Raw genomic sequence first — 21,772 nt, 5'->3', positions numbered from 1 at the left:
ATCTACGTGATTACTCTGCTATTCACAACTGGCAGAGAGTTCAGTGAACCACCTTCAAGCTGTCTCTCTACCGCTCCACCTTCGAACGAGTGCGTGGAATACGAGCACTTAAATTTTTCTGTGCGATCCCTGATTTCTCTTATTTTATCGTGATGATCATTTCTCCCTATGTAGTTGAGCGCCAACTGAATGTTTTCGCATTCGGAGGAGAAAACTGGGGATTGAAAGTTCAGGAGAAGACCCCGCGTAACGAAAAACGCTTTTGTTTTAATCATTGCCACTCCAATTCACGTATCATGTCTGTAGCACTATCTCCCCTATTTCGCGATAATGCAAAAAGAGCTGCCGTTCTTTAAACTTTTTCGATGTCATCCGTCAGTCCCACCTGATGCGGATCCCACACCGCACAACAATAGTCCGGGATAGGGTGGACAAGTACAGTGTAAGCAGTCTCTTTCGTAGACCTGTTGCACCTTCTAAGTATTCTGCCAATGAATCGCAGTCTTTGCTTTCCTCTACCCAGAACTTTAGCTGTGTGATCGTTCCAAACTAGGTTATTTGTAATTTTAATCCCTGAGTATTACTTGAATTTACAGCTTCAAGATTTGTGTGACTTATCGCCTGATCGAAATTTAGCGTATTTCTTTTAGTACTCATTTGAATAACTTTACACTTTTCTTTATTCAGGGTCAATTGCCACTTTTCACACGATACAGATACCATATCTAAATCATTTTGCAATTCGTTTTCGCCATCTGATGACCTTACAAGACGGTAAATGGTAGAATCATCTACAAACAATCTAATATGGCTACTCGGATTGTCTCCTATGTTGCTAATATAGATCAGGAACAATAGAGGACCTATAATATTTCCTTGGGGAACGCCGGATATTACTTCTGTTTTACTTTTTTGTAATAGAGGTGGAGCCCCTCCACGCCCACACCGGCATGATGGCCAACACAAAAGGTCTACTGCCATCTCTGCATAGTGGTTAGTATTCACTAAAGTGAGGTGTCGCAGGATGTGGGTACTGCGATGTTTGCGTACGTCTGGTTAGGATTAACCATTAATACGCGCTCATCTGGAGATAGATTGGTCGAAATGTGACGAAGGGCAGCGGTTTGAAGGGCAGAGGAAAAAAAGTGCCAAGGCAAGAGCCAAGGGAAAAAACCTCTGCGAAAGTTAGGTCGGGCGGCAAGAGCAGTAGCGGTTGTCTGGCTGCCTGCGATAGATTGTGCAAGGATAGGCTTTGTTAGTTGTGGGTATCATGCATGTCGATACCTTGACGTTGTGCGTTTGTGCTGCTCGGCGGCTGGCGCTGGGTGCTGGTACAGAGTCCTCGTTCAGCGTCCTGCAACCTGCAACAGTTAGGTTTGTTATCGGTCTTGTGTCCGATAGGTCATATACCGGAGGCACAGTGTGAGGGAGTGTTTGCAGATTGTTCGTGCGTCTGTGGGCGAGCTCGTCGGTGTCCCTGCTGTGGCCTGTTGGACGGCTCTAATAGCAGCTGGTAGTTACCAGTCAGTGTTGCTGATATGCAGGGGCTTACCGGCGTTTGTCGCTGTTTGGGTATGTTAGTTTACCATAGGTGGTTATGCCCTAGTTAGCAGTGTCTTTGGCCGCTTGTGTTTCCACCTGTTTTACTCCATGACTTTCTGTTTATTACTACGAACTGTGACCTTCCTTGCCGGCCGAAGTGGCCGTGCGGTTAAAGGCGCTGCAGTCTGGAACCGCGCAACCGCTACGGTCGTAGGTTCGAATCCTGCCTCGGGCATGGACGTTTGTGATGTCGTTAGGTTTAACTAGTTCTAAGTTCTAGGGGACTAATGACCTTAGTAGTTGAGTCCCATAGTGCTCAGAGCCATTTTTTGTGACCTTCCTTAAAGGAAATCACAAATACAGTCGCAACAACTCAGGCGATATTCCATAGGCATGCAGTTTGGTTAGAAGATGCGTGTCAGGAAAGGTGTCAAAAGCCTTCTGGAAATCTAAAAATATGGAATCAATTTGAAATCGCCTGTCGATAGCACTCATTACCTCATGAGTATAAAGAGCTAGTTGTCTTCTCACAAGAAACCTACTTTCTGAATCCATGCTAACTATGTGTCAATAAATCGTTTTCCTTGAGGTACTTCATAATCTTCGACTACAGAATATGTTCCAAAACCCTACTGCAAATCGACGTTAGTGATATGGGCCTGTAATTCAGCGGATTACTCCTACTTCCCTTTCTGGATATTGGTGTGACTTGAGCAATTTTGCAGTCTTTAGGTACGGATCTTTCTACGAGCGAGCCGTTGTATATAATTCCTAAATATGGAGCTATTGTATCAGCATACTCTGAGAGGAAACTGACTCGTATACAGTCCGGACCAGAAGCCTTGCCTTTATTGAGTGATTTAAGCTGCTTTGCGACACAGAGGATATCTACTTTTATGTTTCTCGTCTTGTCAGTTGTTCTTGGTTGGAATTCCGGAATATTTACTTCGTATTCTTTAGTGAAGGAGTTTTGGAAAACCGTGTTCAATAACTCTGCTTTAGTGGCACTGCCATAAGTGACTTCTGGCTTTCAGCGAGTCTTGAAAGGTGAACGAAAGCAGCTTGCACCTGGTAGCTATCGCTCCGTGAAGGTAATGATTATTGAGTGATTTAAGCTGCTTTGCAACACAGAGGAGATCTACTTTTATGTAGCTATCGCTCCGTGAAGGCAATGATTGCGACTTGACATTGGTATGTTTTATATATGATCAGAATCTCTTTGGGTTTTCTGCCGGATTCCGAGACAGAGTTTCATTGTGGAAATTATTAGAAGCATCTCGCATTGAAGCAAGCGCTATATTTCGAACTGCTGCAAAACTTTGCCAATCTTGGGGATTTTGCGTTCTTTTAAGTTTGGCATGCTTTTTTCGTTGCTTCTGAAACTGCGATCTGACCCGTTTTGTGTACGAAGAGGGATCAGTACCATCACTTATTAATTTATGCGGCATATGTTTCTCAGTTGCCGTCAATACAATCTCTTTGAAATAATTCCACAACTTTTCTACGCTTACGTGATCCGATTGGATGGAGTGGAGACTGTCTCTTAAAAAGGCGTTAAGATCATTTTTATTAGCTTTTTAAATAGATTGTAATGTTGTTGCTTAATTTGTTCTGAAAGCGGTGCTGATAGAGAATAAAAGCGGTTTAAAAGCTGTGAGCTGTCTGGGGAAGTTAACCTTGCATTACTGCGCAACTGTTTCACCAAGTATCCAGTCTAGCTTACCAAATTCCCAATCAGACTAACATTAATTATAATCTTTTAATAGTCATACGACAACCGGTGATATATATATATATATATATATATATATATATATATATATATATATATATAAGAGAATTTAAATAAAAAGAAATAAATCAGTTTATATTTGGAAATTTATTTTAACATTGATCATTGAAATTTCAGCACATTAAACTTGATTCATAACTAAACTGGTGCCTTATTTAGGATTGTGAAAATGTGAGATTGTATTCTTACGGAACACATCAAATATGGAGCCAAGATTGGCAGACTGCATACAACACTGCATTTATAAAATAACACACGAAGAACGTTGAAACATATGCAAGAGGAAATTTACCACAATCAACCGATTCACTTTTCACCCGAAGAAGTTACGTTCGTAGCACAATCCTGTCCGTCATGTAATTACCACACACTGGTATACTAAATTCATACTAACTCCCTGTGAAATCTTCCCGAAAAGAATAGCTGAGGGCTACTTTGATGATTACACCACATGCTTCACATGGTCAACTTGGTTTACACAAAGAGTGTAATCCACAAAAATTTTGATAATTAAAATAAATTGGATCGAAAAGCAATTTACAACAGAAAAACCTCGAACTGGTTACTATAGTCTTACTACTAACCTGATGGGTCAAACAATTGTATAAGCACGTGGTACTGGTCTCACAAAGTACACCCCATGTGGGTTGAACACAAATAAAAGTTGCTATATTGAAAAATAGTGACAAAGCAACTACCGGAATATATTCTGAAGTTCACACTCGAATTACACTGCGTTGCAATTTAAGATAACGTTAGATATCTTAGAGCTAAACCTGAAATAAAGGTGATTAAATTTTCAGGTAGGCTGATCTTAAGAAATCCATTGTCCTACAGACTTAGCAGAGATGCGCTTAGCCGGAGATCCTACCACTTCAGACGCTCGCCGCGGACAGACTGACCTGGGCTCCTACCAACGGTGCTTCCGTATACAAAACGGAAGTGACCAGAGAGGCAGCTTCCTATACCAATATGACAAGGGACGGACAGGACCAACTAAGGATAGAAACCTCTTTGCTTTTAGAAAGCGTAGCTACCTGTTCCGACGTTGGTCCTACTGTTCTCTAGCAGACAGGCTTGTCTGCTACCATCCAGCATGCAACTAGAAATACATTTTCTCATTCATCCTCTCACACAGAAGGGAAGGGGGATGACAGTATCTTATCATATACAGTATATAAAAGAAAGCAGATGTAGGTTCCGTATGAGACTGTGTGACATGAATTACATATAAACTGTGCTTTAAAGTGTAGTAGTGTGACAGATCGTTCTTGTTTATGTGTAAAAGTAACACGTTTCACTGCTCAGTCTCCTCCCAGATAGTCAGAAACACCACAGTAAATTTAGAAGAGGAATTTATGCCGTAAATGACAACAGATTTAAGAAATTAACATGAAAGTAATCCAACAGAGACCTTTCAAGATGTACTTTGTGTTTCCTTTTAATGGTTGTGGGGGTTTCGGTATTCAGCCTAGCAGTAACTGCCTTGTGGTCACTAATCCAGCATTCGTCGTGATACTCTCTATCTGTCCAGAATTATTTGTTGGTAAGAGGTCACACCTCCTCTTATCTACATCTGACCCCTCTGCGATGAACGTCAAAACCGCGACTCCCTTTGTTGATCTCACGCGATTTTCTTGTTTGTGGGAGAGGAAAACATTTCAGGTGAACCGCCACACAAATTCGCCATAACGAAAGTGGCCTAAAGGGAGTGAAAGAAACAACCTCTAGGTCGTTCATTTACACACATTTCGTGTTCTAGAATGGCAATATGCAGTGCGATGTGCAAAAGGGGACATTCTTTACAATCTGTGACATTGTTCACACACTCCAAACGACTCAACGCTACTGTAAGCACATCGTGGGACTATAGCTTCATTTAACGTGATCTGAATCCTTTGGCGTGTAGCGCCACCAGAATTTTTTCCTGGTGTATAATGTGGAACCAGTAGGGACAATTCAGAATCAATCGACCAGAACTGAAATTGCTCCAAAGCAGAAAATGATATGTAGCCCTTCGCACCCCTCTTCTTTTGCAGCCTCCTGTGGCGTGATCACATGTGTCTGACATTGAAACATGTGTGAATAATACGGCAAAGGGTCCTGCTAACGCCCCGCAGTTCGACAACACCCTCAGTGCTACTTCTGCACCTTTGTTGAATCCTTCAAAAACGTACCACCCAGAGACAACCCTTAACTGATTCCTAGGCATCTGCATGCAAGCCAACCTTCGATACCACTGATTCCGCATACCTGCAAGCAGGTGCTAGAGTGGCAGGAGCGTGTCACTCAGCTGAAGAGTGTCGAGGGGTTGCCAGTCTGCGGGCCTTAGTTGATCAAGGGATGTCTCAGTACAGGCATATTTTAAAAATGCTCAATAAAGGCTGAAAGGAGTATGCTGGGCCACGCTTTTATGTGACACCAGAATAAGATACGATTATTAATAAATGAAACTATTATACTATAAACGATCAGTGTCTCTGATAGGCTCGATAATGCGGATCGTGACTGTGCACGACCGCAGAGCCAAAGATACTGCTTTGTTGGAGTAAGAGAGCGCTGGGTGCACAGTTGTAGGTAACTGTGAGGGAAAGACGATGGAGCAGGCAGTCTTTTGGGTGTGCTGTGTAAAGCTGCCAAGTGATAGATTCATGAAGTATGTCTATATCGTTGAACATGAGAGCTGAAGTCTTCATGCAACCAAGGTAAACACGTTAAATTATTATGATTTATGTTTTTGTCAGCGCGTTAGTGTAGATGAGTGGGCTGATAATTTATAATTATTGAGTATACCCAGAATGTAAGTAAACCGTTTTGATAAAAAGGCTAGTTAGATATTTTACTTTGTAAAGTTTCTTTGATTTGGTAACAGAGCTATATTTAATTTGATGATTTGCGTTTATATTGGATTGACGAAGTTAGAAAATACTTGCTGTTTAAATCTCATTGTTTGTGAATCAATTGTGAGTAATGTAACTTCAATTGTCAGATGTTTCTGAAAAGACAAACATAACTCGCAATACGATTTTTGCAAAAAAAAAAAAAACTCAGTACTAGTAATTCACCACAGTCAGTGCCACCTCCCTGTACAGGTCATATATTTTTCAAAGAATTTGCATTCTCATAAATGTTTTCATTTATCAGCGTAAACAGTTTCAAATGCATTTCAAAGTATTACAGCCAGTACTGCACATCGCTGAACCTTTAACTAGCATATCTATATTTTTTGTGAGAGACCAGAATATATATCGTTACGCCGTTGCTTCTTTAGAGGTAAGACAATTTAATTTATTTGATATGTACACAGCGATCAAAGTTATCAGTTTTGAAGAGGGAGAGGTGCTTCATTTCCTAAAGGGCTGAATGTATTTTGCAGTGACTGTATTTCTTTATTGGTACCGGGCGTTGCATTGCTCAGTCAATTTATGTAAAGTTTTGCTAACAATAACACAAAGTAAGCACACCAATTCCACTTACAACACGCAACATGACAATTCGAGATCAGTACTCATTTCACAGATCATACATTCATTCAACGTAATTTTAAAGAAATAATCGTTCTTAATGATAGTTACAAGGTATGTATGTAGCACCGAGGAGGGAGTTATTGGGAAGTCTTAGAGGAACCCTTTGGGTTTTAATTTACGCTCATTCAATGTGCTTTTATCCTCCCATGATCATGCTAAATAAGACCACGAAGCAGGATGAATTAAAGTGCATATAATTCCCTCGCTGATTCACTTCACGCTCAGATGTCTTAGAATGGTTCTGAACGATCCCAAATGGTTAAATACTGTATACTAGAGAAGAAAATACTGTCACTCTTCGCTCGAAAGGCATCAGGTCACGTTAACTGGGGGTAAAGCACCACGATGTCTTTAGAGTAGCGCCGAGTAGTCTGGTGGCTGGTATCCCAAAGGGATCAGGTCACGTTAACTGGGGGTATAGCACCACGATGTCTTTAGAGTAGCGCCGAGTAGTCTGGTGGCTGGTATCCCAAAGGGATCAGGTCACGTTAACTGGGGGTACAGCACCACGATGTCTTTAGAGTAGCGCCGAGTAGTCTGGTGGCTGGTATCCCAAAGGGATCAGGTCACGTTAACTGGGGGTACAGCACCACGATGTCTTTAGAGTAGCGCCGAGTAGTCTGGTGGCTGGTATCCTACCGTGGTTCATCGCAGTGTAAAGTGTCGCTTTTGACTGCGAAATGTGTGCAAACGAATTCCCCAAGGAAGCAGGTCGTTACACTAACGCCCTTTGTGCTAGCTTTTGAGGAATTTCCTTATCCATTCTGAACGGCGGTGTGTCTGAAATGTTTTCCTCAGCCACCGTTACGAAAAGCCTGAGATTTCAAGACTGGAAAGCGCGGTTCTTACCTCCACCGCAGAGGTTCTTACCTCAAGAAAAGGTATTACGTATACGAGGGCTATTCGGAAAGTGAGGAACGATCGGTCGCGAAAAGGGAACCACTTTGAAAATCCGACGAGGCTTTTCACAGACGTTTTGGGCAGTGTCTCTAGTATGCCAGACGATCACATCAAGACGCTCTTTTCAGTTGTGAGCGCACTGTGAACGAGTAAAGGTGCCTAAAACAATAATGTCTCCCACCAAGCAGGAACGTCCTCTGAGAAGCTTCGCCTTAATGAATGCAGCCCACCTAACACAGCTGCCACGCAGTTCCTTCTTCATGGCAATTTTCAGCCGCACTCTGCAGGGGCAGTGAAGACGCTCCTGCAGCCTTTTCCATGGGAAGTGTTCGATCACCCATTACACAGCCCTAATTGGGTCGTCCTGAGTATCATCTCTGTTCACATGAAACGCTGGATTCGAAGACAATACTTGGACGCAGGCTACGCGCTATAGACCAGCGTAGAGAATTATTGGAAAGCACGGGCGGCTGTCTTCTATTACGATGTTGGAAATTTGGTATAACGCTGCGACAAATGTCTAAGTCGGAGCGGCGACTATGTGGAGAAGTGCCTGGAAGGTGCAGCTAAATGTGCAAAGAAAACAGTTGTGATTTTCACTATGGTTTCCATTTCGCGACCGATCGTTCCTTACCTTCCGAGCAACCCTCGTATTTCTAAGGGACGTCGTGTGACAAGTCCACGGTGGAAATGGGGAGAAATGTGCTAAAACGGGCCTCCAATGTGACTTACGCCTCACATGCACTTATGAGCTCTGGTCTTCTTTTTGCATGTTTCAATACCCTGCTGTTTGAAGTTTCGCCGAGCGCGAGGATGGAAGTCGCAGGGTGCCAAGTTTTTGATCAATGGAAGGGACCGAAAGGAGGTTGTAAGCACCTTTGAGCCTAATTTCTGAATTCTGCGTTGCATTGGGGGTTCAATTATGAGATTTCAAAAAAGTGAACCTTCAAAACTTTTGCGCAGTGTGTTTATGAACAGTCTTACACATAAAAACTGACCGTCGGCCGGCCGCCACAGAGACTAAGTCCGAGTCGTTCCTTAAGGGGGCCAATAAAACCGACCGCCCATGACAACGCTAAGTCCGGCCATCTGCACGATCTGGCAACACTTCTAGATGCAGAAGTGTCAGGAGGAAGTGTTGTCTACTTCCGAGACGTAGTTCTGTGGGTGAGCCCGTGGTCTAGAGGTAATCGTCGCAAATTCTAAACTTACAGTCGCGTGTTCGCGTCAAAGTGTATTTTTATTTTTAACCACATTTCGGCCCTCATCTAAAGCTATGAGTCTGATTGAACATCGAAGATAGTTCTCTTCGCATTCTACCCACCAGCAATAACAAGCACATCCAGGAACAATTCCGCAGGACAGCTCGTGGCTGCGTCGCGATCATAACAGCCACCCGGCACCAGCCGCCGCCTGAAATCCGAAAGGCGCACCAATCTTCGGCATGGCATTTCTCGAACACAGATCTACTATCAACTCTGTCAAAGAAATCACACCCATCAACAATCGACTTATGACTATGCTCATTCAGAGTCCCGATAAAAAATACACACTTATCAATGCACATGCCCCCACCAACACAGAAAATAAGAAAACACCGAAAATGTTGAAAAATTCTGGCACACACTCGGAAAAACCATCAGCAGAATTCATCAAGACGACGTGTAGATACTAATGGGACTCCTCAGCTCTCTATTTGGGACAGAAAAAATCTATAGATAAACCATTGGCACAAATTCAACACACCGAAACACTTACACCAACGACACACGTCTGACTGACTTTTGCCAGCAATTCAACCTCAAAATGATGTCTACACACATCAGGAAAAAAACAGTTCCCATGTAACATGCATGGCTACCAAGTGCAAGCTGCTTTCGTTCGCCTTTCGAAACTCGCTGAAAGCCAGATTTTTTATTCTTTTGTAGCAGAGCTACAAGCAGGCAGATACAAACTCAATAAGAGAATCGTAAGACAACGCTCGAGCAAAATTCGTTTTGCTACTTTTAGTACCCCTTAGCTTTAGAGCGAAAACCTTACGGTACTGCAAAATTCATGTCACTTTTGTTTTCTTCCGAAATACTTTTTGTTGTTGTGAATAAATAATTTTATCTATGAATTGCCACATTTTCATAATACTTGCGAATGATACAGGACATGAAGTAAATACAGATATTTGCGAAGTCAAAAGTCGGTAATATCCTACTAATTCGTGTTAAAATAGGCTGCCGTCGTGATGTTTCTGTAGTAGACTGAATTTAATTTGTATTAGTACAGTGAATATTTTAATTGCGTTTTTCATTAGTTTACTGAACGCAACAGTAATCATCAAAGAGAAATTAATCAGCAGCACGATTTTCTGTCACGATATCTAAAACAATCTGACAATGCTAAAGTAGTTTACAAATTCTACATCCGTAGAAACCTAGTGGTTCTAATGACGTCATTAAACCAGTGTAGTTTGTAGAGTATTTTCTTCTAGAAATGGATTGCCTTTACGGTTCATCGATCAATAGTGGTAAAGGTAAATTTTGCGAGTATATGATGAGAGGGACAAGTGCTTGAGAGAGGACCTCCCTATCAACACAAGTGCCTAAGAGATAAATTTCCTATCAGTCTCCTGGACAGTTTTGTTTCTCAAATCATCAGAGTAACTTATCACATGTGATGTAATTTTGTCGTTCGATTTTCTTACACTGCGACCGAAAGGTGTCTCAGTTGTTGGCAACAAATTCCAGCTGTGATGCACATACCTTGGGGCAGAATTCGTAGCGCAAAACACTTTTGGAGCTATCAGATGTAAAATATTATATTCACACTACTCTTTGCTCGGGTTTACGTCTTTTGGTGGGGCTCAGCCTTTCATTTCTTCTTAGGAAGTTAACGATAAAGGCATCATAACTCCTCACCAGTAACAGTACTGCATAGGAATGCTCAATGAGCGACCTGATGACGTTAAATAATAGTCACTCCGTTGATTTTTGTTGTTTCGAATTAGAGCACGCAGTACTCCTACACCAGACTTCTGAACTTTGCCTGATGAACGCAAATGTCGCATGATGGTTAAATGGTGATCCGTCACATATATCAGTATTCGAGACTTCCATAATGTGGAAAATCATTCACGCCAGAACGATCTTTGTTGAAACAAGAATATCTTTTACTGGCGCATTTTTCCCAAAAGCACTCGCTCCACACACAGTTCAAATCTTTCTAGCTGCCTCGTCTGCATTAACCCCTCCGTTATACCAAAAATAAAAATTGTGTTGCAGATGTTACACCTTTCTCCACTTGAGACTCAATTTTACAACGTTTAACTGTTGTTCATGATTTTCAAATATGCAAAATCCAATGCTTAACTGCAAGATGATAACTAGAACTTCGAATCCGAAAATGACAGTTGATACATACACTGACAGCGTCGCGCTGCGTTCACCTGGGCGGCGCGGGATTTCAGGTGGAGGGTGGCGTCTGGCCGGTGGTCGGTAGCCGCTGCAGGTCGAGGAAACTCTCGAGCGTAAACTGTTCTGATCGCGACATAGCCACGAGCTGTCTTGCAGAATTGTTTCTGGAGGTGCTTGTTACTGCTGGACTCATAGCTTTAGATGAGGGCCGAAATGTGGTTAAAAATAGAAATACAGTTTGACGCCAACACGCGACTGTAAGTTTAGAAATCGCGACGATTACCTCTAGACCACCGGCTCACCCAACACAAGCACGTCTCGGAAGTAGACAACACTTCCTCCTGACACTTCCGCATCTAGAAGTGTTGCCAGATCGTGCAGATGGCCGGACTTAGCGTTGTCAGGGGTGGTCGGTTCTATTGGCCACCTTAAGTGTACGACTCGTACTTAGTCTCTGTGGCGGCCGGCCGGCGGTCAGTTTTTATGTCTAAGACTATACATGGACAACCTATAGTTTGCAGTCAGCTTGTCTGATCACCATACAGAGAAGCTGCTGCCTGCTCCCACAAGTGCTCCTCATCGGCAGGCCTACAATTGGGCGCACTCAGCTTAGAGGTACTGATTACCTACGTGAGTGAGAAGCACTATCCCCAAAAGCTATGAAGAAAAAAGACCTTAGGCTCCGGAGACCTGTAGCTCTCCTAGGGAGAGGTCTGTGTGGAGAGGGAGAATAAATTTCAGCCGGAAGTAGCACATATAATGCAGACCTCACGTGAATGATAAAAACAGGGCCCTTAGATGTGGTGTTCGTGCGTGGAGACTGTGACTAAAAAACCAACTATAATGATGTCGAATACAGAATTTTAGGTATCGATAGACTGACTGGTTGCGTTAAACACAGAGGTGTGAGGAGCGGTTAGCCAAGGGTGACGTTTAAGCGTGGGACAGTTGCAGCGTTTAGAGCCAGACTTGGCACACGCATGAAAAAAGGAACTGTCGCTCACTGATCAGCATTTCAGGGCATACCATGAAGCCTAATGAGCAAACCCTCCATGTTGCTTCAGCAACTTATGATCGTAAATGTCATCTTATTTCATCGAGTTCACTAGAGAAAATCTAGGTGTACTTACTTGGATTATCCGTGAGGGTGCCGAAACTTTGCTCACAAATTATTATAACAATGAATAAAGTAAGGAATAGCATTGTAACACCTGGTTACTCGCCTCTGCGTTGTGCCTTTACTTTGGCAATCATACCTCGACCCCAGTCGACAAAGTTAGGCATCCAGGCTGTCTACATACTATCCCAGAATACCGAGTGCTGTCCTGCTCTGTGCTACTTCTCAATAAATTTAAAATCCTACTGCACCAGTGCCGTTCACGTAATAATTTATCTCAGTGTATCGGTAGTGAGAACTCTTGAACAGTTTTGCCAATTTATTTTTTTCCAGTTAAACAATTTTTTTTTTAAATGTGTATAACCAGCAATTTATTTGTTTGCGCAGGCGGAGAAATCTTGGTACCAGCAATACCAGTACCAGGTTCCCATCCTGTCATGGATCGGCTGCATTACCTACGAGCAGTCGCCTGGTGACAGCGACACGGAGATGTACCTGAATGGCAACTTCAGCAAGTTACCCCTGTAAGTCTACCCGGCTAACCGCTCTGCCCCTATCTCCTTGATGAGAACTCACTGCCAGGGTTGCTCATACAATAAAAAATTGCAGTATTTAGGGTAACAATCTTCAACTGTTCTGTGGGAAAGTTCATAAGATATTGATACAGGGAAAATCGAAAGAAAATACAAACTGAAATTAACAAAAGGGTAATTTAATTTAAATTGCTTAGGACTACGAGACGTGTTAGCAATACACGCTAATAACATATAAGGTGCTAGAAGTCAAGGAATAAACCAACAAAAAACCAGACAGGAAATAATACACGAGATATCATTCGAAAAGACACAGATAAAGGTGACATATCCACTGGTGACAAACCACACAAATGTCGAGAACAGGAAATTTAAGTTATTGAAATGATTTGTGTATCTAAGAAAAATTAAAACATGCATGAATGTGGGAAGTTCGTGCTCAAGAAATGACTTTTTATTTCATTAAATTATTCGCTAAACAGAAGAACCCAGTGATATCCCGGGTAAGCCAAGTAACTTCTAGTTTATGCACTGATTAATATGTATTTGGTCTGTGGAATGAAATATGAAATAATCTAAACCTCAAGATACGGGTTGGGATAGGAAAAGTGTCATATGGATGGTTGGGTCCACAATTCTTACATCATTTGTCCTTTGAATGATCACATTTACAATGCACATGATAGTAAGAAATAAAATACTGTAAGAACCAAATATCTCTGAACATAAGAAGTTGTTAAATGAAAACAAACCATTTTAAAATTTAACCATAGATTGACATAACTAAACTTTCAATTCTTGCTACCTCAAGGAATCAGTGCCAACAAGAAATAAAAAAGGAAATCCTAACAAACCTCTCTTAAACAATAAGCGCGTAAACGATAGCTCTTGTACAGTCTTCTTAAACCGTCACCGTCACTACTTTAAGAAATGGTAATTCAGAATAAACATCCTTCCATGGAAGATCTGACAAATTTTCTTACCTCCATAGAACGGATACACTGGTAAATTAAACTCAAGCAAAGAATAGGGAGCTATAATTAAAAGTAGGAATCTAAGGAGATGGCAATTAGAACTGAAATTATATTAAACCTTTTCTCAGCACACCAAGTAAATACCCGAATACATGGACAGGCAAAGGAACTAACTCAGATTTTAATTGCAACATCGCTTACATATAGGCCTTTTGGCAGAATATTTATAAGTTAAAGGAAGTAAATCAGATCCTTAAGAAGCGAAAAGCGAAGCTTAACGTAAAGGAAGCAAGCCGCCAAGGTGAATAGATCCACTGTAGAAACAGCGGACACGTGTCAAACACAGCGGGAAGGCACGTGCAGGAGCACAATAGCAACAGAACCTCGTGGCTGGCAGCCGCAGAATCGTTGGGTTCGCGCTTGACAAGGCTAAGAAGCGCTGCTAACAAACAACACAAAGGTGGGATACAGGTTACGGAAATACGAACCACATGAACAACATTCGCCACCTTGTTAAGCGATCACGACTACAAGTTCAAAAAAAATCCATCATAAAATAAGGTAGTAAATATCAACCCCAAAAATCTGCCTAAAGCGGACGGGTCTTACGTCAGTGGCAAGGGACTATAAAAATGTGATAACTAATGTCTCCCAAAACAATTTACGTAAACTTAAGAGCAAAATTACACTGTCAGGTGCCTACTTGAATCAAGCAGAGAGAACAAATAAACGATCAAGCTTACCCCTCCAAGGAAATACTTAATATCCAGGTATTCCAAACAGTATTTCTTTGAATCGGTCCTCAGGCCTAACAGCCATCTAGAACATAGTTTCAAGACACAAGTACCAGGTCTACAACTTTGCTTCCGACGTTTTCTCTCTAAGTTCGGGGTTTTATTGTGAAAAACTACAAAAAAAAAAAAGATTTATAGTATTGCCCATCTCTGGCCACTATATCCTCCCATCTGCCATATGCCACTGATCGAAAAAGGTGGTAGTCAGAGAGCAGCGTATGGGGAATATGGCGGGAGGGATAGGATTTCTCATTTCAACGTTTCCATGTATATTTTGACGGGTTTTGGGCCATGGGGTAGAGCAATGACCTGCTGCAAAATTACATTTACGTGCCTATCGCTGTTTGTGTCCGTTTGTGTTTTAGCGCTGGGCTCGAACCCATCAATTGCTTTCGATAATGATGTCCTGTGATTGTTTTCGTCTGTTTCAGTAGCTACGAAAACGTTCTGTCTTTCACCGCCATGCTGGTCTTCGACATCAAAATCACCGTCCTCAAGGCGTTGAAAACATTTTCTGCACGTTCTTCCACTAATAGTTCGCTCGCCATTGGTCTTACCCAGCATTTTAAGAGCCATAGCCGCAGATTTCTTCATATTAAAGCAGAAAATTAAAACTTCCCGCAAATGGCCAGAAACGGGAACCGGTGCGTAAGTTGACGTACTTAATCGAGAATAACCTTATGATGCGATCACAAATCGACTAACATTTTTATCGCATTATGTTTACAGATGCATACGCTTATTGTATTACACCAACGACTAACCACCCGCACCCCAATTTCCACTACTGCCGTCTATTGCAAAACGGCGGAAGAAAAGTTATAGGCCTAACATAAAAAGAGGAATTTCCCCTTCAAATAATTAAAAGCTAAAATGATTAACCTTACAAAACACAAAAAAGTCTCAAATTCAGTGAACAGGAATAAAACCTTACCGTTCAGGACCAAGTTAATAAAACTGAGTAAATAACTTCATTAAACACGAGACTAAAGTTAAGTTTCACTATTAAACCACTGAATTCGAATGTGCAACACCGCTTACAGTGTTAGTAATCCACAACAAGTAATGGTCTCAGGGGTACAATCTACACCAGGGCAGGGACGGTCACGAATTTTCACCAAAAATTTCCACCAATAAAACAAACGCAAAGGTACAACTCAGTTGAAAGTCTATTCGGGTTTACTGCCGAATCCTAAAATCAACTGCGCTCGATATTTCGGCGATCCAACTGGTCGCCATCTTCAAGAGAATGCTGCTCCTGCTGTTGAGTCCCGCTGAGAACTTCACAACCCACTGCCGGCCAATTCCAAACAATGTGAGCCAGCATTCATCTATCAAAACTGCAAGCTAAATTCGTGGCACCTGTCAGAGCCCCGGTGGAAGAAGGAAACGGGAAGACAGAGATAAAATTAACTGGAGCCTCCACGGTCGAATAATATCTAACACTCTTACTGATATAATCAAGGATGAATAAACGCATCCCATCATAAATAACATAAAATTGGATGCTTAAATGTAGTGTGCACTACACTGATCCTAGAGGAACAACACTTCCAAGGAAGCTATGAATATTTCGCTAGTTATGTGAGAGGTATTATCTTCAATGCTTATCTTTTTGATAGATAAGTTCCATTATGGGTTCCTTAAGCCCCTAAAAATTAGCTAAATGGCTGCCTCTTTTGACAGTCCTTGAAAAACAGATCAAGTAAAGGCAGTGCAGGAAGGAGGATGAGTAGAGGGTACACCTGATCAGAGAGTCCTACACACGGTTCGTTACTCCACAGCAAGCACAGTGGTACGCATAACTGTGCGAAGAATTACGCATGGCTTTAACTAGGCAGCTAGGGATGTAGGCAGCGTGGTAACATCTGTTGCGTTCTGTACTTGCATTAACCTGTGAAGAATTTTTGCAGGCTCAGACAAAAAATTGTGGTCACAATGAAGGAACCATCTTGGTATTAGTCTTGTAGCTATTAACTACATAATTTTTTTAAGAAATTCGTTTTTATATGCGAAGGCTATTGATGTAAAATACTATGCCACTGTTCAGACAACTATACCAGTTCCGTCTATCGGAATAACGGACCCTCAGGGTACGTTTGTACAAATGCTTGTATTGAAAGTTGCTTGTGTGGTTAGTCTGGAAAGCACGAACGTCAAAACGTTTACAAATTACAGATATTGTGAATCTAACACTCTTCGTTTTCTTGCAGTTTCCCCTTGTCGGCTAAAGCCACTTTCAACGGGAACCGATTAGACAAAGTCTACAAAGGCATATGTGAGTATAAAAGTGAACGAATTTATTGGTTACTGCATTCTGTGCGCTCATATGTATGAAAAAAATGGTATTTCAAATTTGCCGTATTCCTTTTTTTGGTTCTAGGAAAGGATAAAGTTAATAACGGGTCTGTTTACCTTGCTTACCAGGTACTGTTGCATCACAGTCAGGAATCGGTATTTGTTTCAGGGTATCCCTTCCTGAGTGGACCGTACAATGTCGTGTACACAGATGCGGATCTCTTCATTGATCATTACTGCTTCTTAGGCAATGGTGAGTATCTTGCTCCAACTAGCACATTCGATTTGAACCAACTTGCTTGCGCTGCTCAAGAATACTTTTGCTCCCTACAACAAGTTTCTGGAGCAGTAAACGTTTCTTGTTAAACAGATCTAGATTTATAGAAAACCACAACTCTAAAACTGAATAACTGCAGTGAGGATATTTAACTGACCACCTTTCATTCTCGAAATCTGCATGTTACACTCTTGTTTCAATCTACATTTTTTGGAATCTTGACTATGTGAAATGACGAATTCAAGTCAATGTTACGAGCAAGGCTGTTAGCTATCTTCGTGTATGCAATGAAAAGGAGCGATGCATCACAGCACGTTATCGACCAGTAATTAAACTTCCAAAGGAATTTCAGCCTCGCTTCAGAATAGAACTGCTGCATTAGTGACGTCAAAAATTGAAGCTCACGTCTTTATAGCAGTATGTCGGTGATAATGTCATAAATTTCAATGAAAGACTAAGCTACCATTCTTCAATTTCGCATTTCTTTCGGACACAGCTGCATAACAGGCAGTACTCTTTCAGGCGATGATCCGTTCTCTGTGTTCGATTTTCGAAATAACTTACTTTCATCTTACGTATAGCTCTCAAGTTTTATTCTTTATGGTTCGTATTCAGTGTATATGTCAGTCTTCTAAGAGAAACATTTTACTCCTGGCAGTATTTCAGGTAATTTTGTCTCTGATGTCCGTGTTAAAGAAGTAAAGGCACAATAATGTTACCAGAAATTATGAAATTAAATTGATATAATTGTTTATTTGTATTCTGTGGCGACTCACAATGACTTGGAATGTGTCAGTTGGTGAGCAAATACATTACAGCTCGTCTGTTAAAATACGTATGCATTCAGGTTATTTAAAGTTTTATCCAAATTTAGAATTAAATTCAATAAATCTAATCAAGTCTCATATTGCTATTATCTGGTTAGAAATTCATAAATGGAGTAAAATAACATATCAGACACAAATTACTGAGATAATTATTTACATTTTCATTACGTGTCACGACCCTTCACTCGCAAGGGTGATTATCAAATTTTTTATGTCAGCACAATTTGCTGTTTGCTGACTAAGAGGATGGTAACATTATGTGCTTAGAGCCATTTTTATTCTCAATTTGTAACTCGTTCATCAGGATGAATCTACTGAGAGGTGGTGGTTACCGCAACTAATTTGCTTGTGGTTGCCTCAATAAGGCAATAATGCTCGAAGATCACCATCAGACATTAAAGTTAGAGCTCGTTTCGGTACAATGAATACTTGTGTGGAAGTGTCACAGAAAATTATTCCTTACGAAGTTAAGGATTGGAGGTATACAAATAAGCCAGTATTTGAAATTGAGCTATAGAAAAAGTTCCTAAACTCAAGCTTTTCTGAAGATATGTAACACATGATTTCGGGTAAAAATTCTGATCAGTGTGCAGACCCTGGAATTTTGAACTTAAGCTTTTACACATTTCCTTTCCCTCGCGCTCTGTTGTTACGGTCTTGTAATGTAACTGAACGAATTGTCTTTATATGCAATCGCATATAAGTATCTTTATGTCACTTCTTAGAAACCAATTAATTACCTTTCTGAATGTTGAGTTTATTGTTACATCTCTTGTTACATCGAGCTGGACTTAATTATGATGCCTACACTAACTGCAAAGGGCAGGATTTCCGTTTTGTCAGTGTTAAATGGTACGCACAGATATTACTGTTGAAGGCAATAGAATATCAATAGTAATTTTTCGCCCTTCAGAAGAACATTAATCATGAATTGGATAGTCTATAACATGATCCTGTGTTTGCACTCAGGTAAACAACAAGGAAACTGTTTACTTACTGTAGCTAGAAAACACATCCTGCGAGTAAATAATGAAGTCACCAACAATCACAGAAGTTTGATATCACATGTGCCAAAATTCCTCTCTCATTATGTGTTGAATTGACGAACTTTCGGTCTCACTTTGGACCGCATAGGCTTGAATCTCACGTATCTACTGTCCAAACTGTGAATGTAATTTGAAAGCTACGGTCCTCATAGCGTGGCTGATAGTCAGTAGTTTAGCGTATCCATATTTGCTAGATATTTCATTCGAGAACTGAATTCATTATTTTCGTCTAAATACAGAAAATGATCTATAACGCCCGCTACGATTCGAAACACTCTTCTTTATATAGAAAATACGGATACGCTGCAAGCAACAGATCATATATCCAACCAGCGCCGAGTCGTCGCTAATTGTAGTATACAGCAAGACAATAATCCCTGCTGTGCCGGGTCAACTACATCTGCCAGTAATCCATAGAACAGCAGTCCAAAGCGCAATCCAGTAAACAGCTAAGTCACGGAAGTACCGTCTAAGAAAGGTAGAGACTTTGCCACAGCATGATAAGAAGTGTCTTGCAGTGGTCAAATGGACTGGTATCGTCTTCGGCTTGACTCAGTGGTCAGGCCAATGCGATGAACCGCTGTCGTGTCCCACCAACGGTCGGATTAACCGTCAACACCGGAGATCACAGGGTAGTGACGTCTGTTTTGAATGATAGAGAGATCATTGCAATGGAAGTTTAGAAAACAGTGGGCTGAATGAACTGACCACACGCACATCTGCAAACACGTGTTAGTGTAGATTTAAAGAGGGCGGATAGTGAAAGAGTAAGTTGTGTGGAACCTTACAGGTAACCTTTGCTGTGAAACAAAAGCCAGTGAAACGCCAAAGTAAATACAGTCTGATCGGAAGTGCTCAGTGAAATCAAACATTAGTTCTGAGTAACGTTAAACACAATTTGCTCCATCCCATGCAATCTAACAACCATGAATACTCCGCGGGACGCTCTTGACCAAGAGTTCAAGACGCTGCTGCTTAATTAGTTCACCAGAGGTCATCCACGGTGTGAGGAGGGTTCCTGCTACAAAGCACTACAAGTTCTGACCTGTCTCGAGCATTCCAAGCCGTTTTCCTCCCAGGCACCCCATTTCATTCAGTTGATTCCTGGAGAAATACAGGAAAGCTATCACTACGGCAATAAGCAACGAACTTGTTGTGACGCAAATGATAATTATATGCAGCAGTAAGTTCTAAGGCGACTGGATTCCGAGATAGAATACATTTAGAATCACTTTTGTGCGTTTTCCTTTGATAGCTCGAAAACCGCACACTCCAACGAAAACGTGTCTCGGAACACAATTAAACTAAATTAAATTTACTACAAAAAAGTTCTATTTATTTTTTGTCTAGGACTAACATTTCAGGCGGAGAAATCGCGAGAACATTGAAAATCTCTCGCGACGAGCGTGCGCCGTAGCTTAGGTAGTTTTTGTAGGCCAGTTTGGGGTAGTTTTCCGACTTGATAGACCACAAGTGTTATGCATCAAAATGTTCGTCTCAACTTCCTCTATGTTATTGTGGTACGTTGTGAACAATGACAATGAATATCACAGAAAATAAATAGAAATGTGCATTAAACGTGTTCTATCTCGGAAACCATTCGGAACGGGGCATATATCCACATAAAGGTTTTGTTCAGAATCACTAATGCTATCACCCGTCAAAACATTTACCTTTCCTCCTGACTCACCCCATAAAACATACTAGCTAAATGCGTGGTTTTCATTAAATGTTGTGCTATTTTGTTGTAGATGTCGTTCAAGTCTTTACGAATGTGAAGAATCCCAGTGCCGAAGTGCTGAAGAGAATGTGGAAAGTCGTTGCTGAGAGTCCAGAGGTAAACGAGTCTAAACTGAGGAGAGTCAACTGTTGATTATGTATAGTGCAAATAAACCCTGATTTCAAAACACGACTTTTTTAAATTTTTAGAACTTGCCAATTGTGGACAATAGAGGTATTCACCTTCAGGAAACACCAAAATCTACTGTTATACTTCAACTAGAGTCTTCTCTATGAATATTAATGCAGCACATTTTGTACCAGATTATTACATGTCTGAGTCTGAGTTATGTATCAGAAAAAATGCTTAAATCATCAAAACAGCTTTCTAAGAGGAAGATCATACACGTGCTGTATTTAGTATGGCGCAATTAAGTGAAAATATAAATAAATCAACAAACCTATTTTAATGGTCATTATGAATTATGTGAATGTTTGGTCCAGTTTTCATCCATACACTATTGCAAATAATGGAAAGAGATGAGGTCCTAACGCGTTTGGCTGTTAGAATTTTTTATCGAGAAACAGATTTGGGAGCCGGGCGGGCGGCTCTAGGCTCTTCAGTCTGGAACCGCGCTGCTGCTATTGTCGCGGGTTCGAATCCTGTCTCGGGCACGGATGTGTGTGATGTCCTTAGGTTAGTTAGGTTTAAGCAGTTATAAGTCTATGGGACTGATGACCTCCGATGTTGAGTCCCATAGAGCCATTTGAACCATTTGAACAGAATTTGGATAGGAGATAAACGTACAAAGAAAAGGGAGTATGTCACTGTAAACAGATTTGTAACTTATCACTTGCTTTATTTAACTTTGATGCGATTGACATTGTTCATAACAGAAAAAATACTTAGCTATGAAATTCAATATAAAGCCACGAAACATGACCTTATTTTTTACAAACAGGGAAGTAGTTACAGAATTATAAGATGCCTTGCGGTGCTCTTCCCACGATTAAAACAGAAG

General features: G+C 41.1%; 1 protein-coding gene across 1 annotated transcript in view; it reads left to right on the top strand.

Annotated features, from left to right (window-relative positions):
- LOC126412429 (uncharacterized) overlaps positions 1-20,940 on the top strand; it is a 67,569-nt gene extending 46,629 nt beyond the window's left edge. The window contains exons 3-6 of the mRNA XM_050082022.1: positions 12,670-12,806; positions 16,797-16,861; positions 17,051-17,134; positions 20,783-20,940. Coding sequence (XP_049937979.1) covers positions 12,670-12,806; positions 16,797-16,861; positions 17,051-17,134; positions 20,783-20,904 — 408 coding nt within the window. The 3' untranslated portion in view covers positions 20,905-20,940. The remainder of the gene's footprint in view (positions 1-12,669; positions 12,807-16,796; positions 16,862-17,050; positions 17,135-20,782) is intronic.
- The last annotated feature ends 832 nt before the right edge of the window (positions 20,941-21,772 follow it).

Source organism: Schistocerca serialis, chromosome 7 (assembly GCF_023864345.2).
Source record: "Schistocerca serialis cubense isolate TAMUIC-IGC-003099 chromosome 7, iqSchSeri2.2, whole genome shotgun sequence".
NCBI classification, from domain to species: Eukaryota; Metazoa; Arthropoda; class Insecta; order Orthoptera; family Acrididae; genus Schistocerca; species Schistocerca serialis.
This window is presented reverse-complemented; position numbering and strand designations above follow the sequence as displayed.